Source organism: Drosophila gunungcola (genome assembly GCF_025200985.1).
Source record: "Drosophila gunungcola strain Sukarami chromosome 2R unlocalized genomic scaffold, Dgunungcola_SK_2 000011F, whole genome shotgun sequence".
NCBI classification, from domain to species: Eukaryota; Metazoa; Arthropoda; class Insecta; order Diptera; family Drosophilidae; genus Drosophila; species Drosophila gunungcola.
The window spans coordinates 886328-891665 of NW_026453169.1; the positions used below are offsets into that span (position 1 = coordinate 886328).

The following is a 5338-nucleotide window of genomic DNA, read 5'->3' on the forward strand; positions in this document are numbered from 1 at the left end:
ATTAAAGAAACTCTGGCAAATTAATTCAAGTTGAGAATTTAACAATTTGGCGAGGAAAACTTTTCCACACCGAACAATAAACAATCAAGTTGGCTTCAATGGCGACTGCCAACTGCCAACTGGCGACTGTCGACTGGCAACTTTTTAATCCAGTTGAGGATGCAAATGCAGGATAGTCGGTTTATATGGCCACCTAATTGGCCGGCGTTAATAATATGTGCTTGTTACCGACTGTTAAATTGCAGAGCAGCTGACGCCAGTGATTCAATTTGTCAGCTGCTTGTTGGATGTCCTTTGCAGGATGGGATGCGATGAGATGGGATGGGATGAAATAGTGTCCTCGAATGATGTGACTTTTAGTGCCGAGCTTAATTAAAAACCCTGTTGGAGTAATCGCCGTCGTCTTGTCATCCTCGCTCCCTGCTCCTTGCAAGTAGTTGCAAAGTTCGATTTTTGTCGTCTGCGTCTGCGGTCGTTTGCCCCAAAGTGCAAAGCGTTGTCCTGTGGAAAAATCAGCCAAAGGATGTGCTGAGCTGAGCTGAGCTGAGCCGCGCGACACATGGCCCCCCTTGGCAACCAACCCCTCACGCCTCGACTCGCTTCTAATTGAGTTGTACAAGACTACTACTAATTGCATTCGATGCCTGCCGCTCGGCGTTGATATAATTAAATTTTATTGGCCGGAGAAGGAGCTTAAGGTGTTTGCCGGTCAGATTTATCGCCGTGCTGTTTAATTAAAGTTTAATCGCGGTGAAGTCCACACCGCCTTACCTGTCAACCCCTTTTGGGGGCGGGTAGTTTTCAAAATTTTCAGTTTCACAAAAATTTAGCTCGTTAGAAGGCCAAAAAAATAAGTTAAAAGCAGGACACTTAGACACATGCACACTATTACACGCCTTTAACCCATACAAACGAAGACGAAGCACATAGACAGACAACCCGGACGGCGGCATGGTACAGAAGAACCTCGTATCCACGGACAGTGCTCGTCCATCGTCCTTCAACCCGCACGAGGATGGGGAGCCCGACCTGTGCGCCCTCTGCCTGGACCACATCCAGGATCCGGAGAAGCTGCACTGCAACCACGCGTTCTGCAGGTGCTGCCTGGAATTGTACAGGGAAGCCCGCAACTGGGTGGCCAAGCGCTGCCCCATCTGCCGGCGCAACCTGGAGGAGCAGGTGTCCAGGCAGTTTAATGATGTAAGCCTGCGGCATAGACAAACTATTTTCTTACTGATTGTAAGATCCATATTTTTGTTTTCCTAAAAAAATTGGTTTAAACTCATTTATTAGTTTAGGAGATATTCATAATAACTGAGGGTTACTTAAATATTTTAATTATTTTCCAAAAGAGAAGCCTCGAACTCAAAGAAATTGAAATTTTATCTTCTATTTATTTTTCCATTAATATTATTTCCTCTTTGTAAGAAATATTTGTCATTTTGCAATTTTATTTAAAAGGTTTAATTTATAAATTTATTTCATTTTATGACTCCTAGTATTTTCATCGATTTTTAGAAGGGTTACAAAATGGTTAAAATAATAACAACTAAATAAATTTGTGTGTGATAAAAATATAGTACTTTTCAAATTTTTTTCAGTGCTTAAAAGATGCTGCCGTTTTTAAAATACCACAAAACTTTGGTAATTATATTCGATATACTAAATTTTTTCATTAAGTGGTTAAAAATCTTAAAATTGGTTTTTTGTCACTTGCAAATTGACATCTTTTAATTATTTTAAATACAAATTTTAAAAAATTGCTTTCCTAAAAAAGTGTAGTGTAGGAAGAATTCAAAACAATAGCGAAAAATGAAGATTTTGTAGCCAAAATATAAATTGAATACAACATGACGGTTAACATGCAGTTTATAAAAATGATTTTTCTGCGAACTCATCAAAATGCTGATTTCCTCCAGGATTGGCGCCTATTCGGTTTCATGATGGTACCGCTGATGCTGCTCAGTCTGGGGCCATTTTATCTGCTACTGCTTTATTGGTGAACTTATTTGCCGGCGCAGCAGGACCTTGACTTACCAAAATATGTATATTTGTACTTAGTTAGACGCACGAGAGATATATGCAAACTTGTCAGTGGATTTTAATTAAACCCGAAAGCCATAAAATGCGAGTGGAATGTTCTTTGTTCTGGTTTGTCCTTTGTCCTTTGACCACCTTAATGAGTTTTAAGCCAGCGAGATAGATAAGGGTTTTTCTTAGAAGGTCGCTTGAATGGAAAGTCAAGTTGCGGGTAACAGAAGTGCTCATACGCCCTGTGGTCGCCTCGCTCCCATTGTATGCACGTTTTAATTCAATTTTATGCGCCAATAAACTGCTTTTGGATGCAGGCACACAAAGTGTTGCCACGCATGCACATTGCAGCGAAAAGAAAATAAATCTAAGCTGACTCAGCCATCCGCTATAAACCAATATTCACAAATAACCATATTCTGCGGGGCCCTTATTTATGTTTATTTTGCTGCTGTAAATCAAAATGCTGGGCGCAAAAAATTGTATATTATACAAATGTTTTGCCACTTTAAAATGACCAATAAGTAAATATTGGAAAATGTGAATATCAAATGTTGATTGGCCAACAGATGCACCGTGTGGTATATTAAGCTTTATTATTTGAGAGCGTTTTTATATTGGTTAATCCCTATGTAGTAAATAGTGCTAATCTAATCGAATTTTGTTATAACATTATTTGAATTCAAACAGTTTTTAAACTATCAATGTTTTCATTTTTCTAAATATCCTATATCTTTTAATCCAATAAACATTGTTGTTTAGAGATTTTCAATTTTGTCTAGGGTACAATGGAATTTGAATAGTGTTATTGTGCAACCGCTGGTGTTTTCGCAGTCATTGTTTACGGATTTGGGCCTTGTTTGTGGCACAGTTTGTTCCTTTTTTGGCCATAATAGCCCACACATGCCCCAATCCACCGGCAAAACAAATATGTTGGGCGCATTTCGATATGGTTTTTCAACCATTTTGATTGTTCGCCAGCAGATGCGGCTGCCCACATTCGCCGTGAAAACGTTCCGGAATTTCGCCTGTGACTAAAAATACTACTGTAAACTAATATTCCGCCCGAGATATGGATAGTTGTTGTGGGGACTGAGGACTGGGGACTGGGGACTGAGGAGTGGGGACCAAGAGACTGGCCTAATCCTCCCTACGCCAAAGTCGAAGCCCGGCTTTGGGCATCGAGTTCCATTCGCCGCTCGCTGTCACATCCGTTCGCACAGGATATGAAAAGGCTGCTGCTGCTTCTGCTTCTCAGTTTTCCAGGAACTATTTTTTCCGCTATTTGTCCGATTTGTGGGCCAATCCACACTCGATTCTTGTTCGCCTTTTTTTCCAGCGCTTTTGGCTTTTGTCAGCTGGCAGGCAAATTGAAATGTTTGCCCCTGGCATCGGTTTTCCACCAAAAACCTCCCCGTTTTCCACCTCCATTGGCTGTTTGTTTGTTGATCTTTGACACTAGGCTGTAATTGAAAGTTTTGTGTGGACATTTGAGGAGACAAAGCCAATCGATAGGGCGGCTGAAATCCAAAACTGGTTCAGCGGAGCCAATCCAAATTGAATTTTGGACCGAGCCCGCGCGTTGAATGGGGCGGGCAATTTGCTTTATGCTCTCAATTAGTTTCGTGAACGTGGGCGGGCTTAATTAATTTTTACATGTACCGGCGTGACCTCCGGCCCCGGGAAAACTCCGGCCCACCTGTCCTCATTTGTTACGCCCATTTCGCTGGCTGGCAAGCGGCTTTATCGCCCGTCCGTGTCGCGACCACAATTTCATCGATAGCAAACACAAACGGCGGCGGGGCTTTTCCAACCGCTTTTCCGCCCATTTTCCCGCCGCCCACCGCGCTGGGCTGGCTCATTGCCAATGCATTGTGCGCCGATTATTTTGCCGTTTATTTCGCTCTCGCCCGGCGATTTTCGTTATTTTCGTTATTTTTCTTTTTTTTTTTTTTTGGTTTTTTTTTTTTTGTTTCTGGGTTTTTTGCCTGAGCCTGGGTTTTCATATTAAATTTTTGTCACTCTGCCATGTCTATCTTCGGCTTCGGTGCGCTCCAAATTGGCTGCTTTTCAACAAAGATGCAACATCTGTTGCCACGAGACTGCTGCTCCTGCTCCTGCTCCTGCTCGTCGTATCGCCTTGCATATCCTTTTTGGCTCTGGTGCAAATTGCAGTGTTGGCCCGGCAAAGGAGCTCATGTCCCGATGTTTCTCCGGCTGTTTCTCTCGCCGCAGAAACCCGAAATCCTATTCATTATGTCACCGGGGGGGCAGGAGATGGTGGATGGTGGCTGCCGAATGGAGGATGGAAGATGTAGGATGGGGGTGCGGCTGCAATGGGGATCTGGGATTGCCATTTGCATGTCCTGTTTCGTTTCATTAAATGCTTGCCTTGCCGCATGCAATTACCAATTTATTTTGCCGGCAAGTGCACTTCTGGCTCGCCTCGGCTTTTTGAGTGGAACTCCCTCGGATAAGGAATAACCCCCAACTCAGCGAGTGCTCACATGCTTAAATTGTGCCAAATTAGCTGGCTTTTTATTCTCATTTCTAGGTTGGCCGCTTTTTGTTGATTCAAATTGTGCATTGTGTAAATCCAATGAGTTCAGTGCTCAGACTGGTTTTTCTTTGATTGATGTCGGTAGTGTGGGCTAACATGGCTTGTGCTTTTCTTCCTTTTGAGGGTTATTTCTTCTCTAAAATTAGTCAAGTCTCTTAAGTAAAATATATTAAATATATGCAAGTTTTCATTTGCACAGCATCCAATAAATTAAAATACTTTTATATTAAATCAATATCTAATGCTTAGAACAAAACATATAAAATTGCTCTGGAAACAGATAGACTATGAATGCACAATTTTAGTAATATAGAAATGAGTAAAACCATGTTGTAAGCCTTAAACTAAAAGAGGTTAGCTCAAACAAAAATGATTTATCAATGGGTTTACTATTATGTTGATTCTTAGCTTGACTGATTTTAATCTGATAAATTGCAAAACAAAGCCCCTGATTTTGCTAATTTTATGAATCTTTATCTTCGTTGCCTTAGCTATTGTGTGCATTTGTGTATAATGATTTCTGCCCTTTACGACCGTCGGCGACTGTAATGATATAATTAATTAGCTGCATTTGTTTTTGCCAGCTGCATGCACACTATCCTGGCTGTTGTTGTTATGCCACGGGTTACGGTTACGGTCGCCTCAGCATATCCGCATGTCCTAACCCAGACTCCGACCAGAATCCGTAGAACGGAGTAGTGGATTCCCTGGTGCCGTGCCGAGCATTGTTTGCTCTGATTGCCGGCG

The 5338-nt window shown here is 41.9% G+C and overlaps 1 protein-coding gene across 1 annotated transcript; it reads left to right on the forward strand.

The window, feature by feature from the left end:
* The first annotated feature begins 656 nt into the window (after positions 1-656).
* LOC128255568 (E3 ubiquitin-protein ligase RNF125) lies at positions 657-2192 on the forward strand. The gene is made up of 2 exons (XM_052985233.1): positions 657-1200; positions 1920-2192. The coding sequence occupies exons 1-2, from the start codon at positions 952-954 to the stop codon at positions 2001-2003; spliced, it is 333 nt and encodes a 110-aa protein (XP_052841193.1). The 5' UTR covers positions 657-951; the 3' UTR covers positions 2004-2192.
* The last annotated feature ends 3146 nt before the right edge of the window (positions 2193-5338 follow it).

Excerpts from the sequence above, each read along its gene's own strand:
- LOC128255568 (XM_052985233.1), top strand. The coding sequence starts at position 952 with ATGGTACAGAAGAACCTCGTATCCACGGACAGTGCTCGTCCATCGTCC. Across the intron at positions 1,201-1,919 it reads TGTCCAGGCAGTTTAATGAT|GATTGGCGCCTATTCGGTTT; the intron begins GTAAGCCTGCGG and ends GATTTCCTCCAG.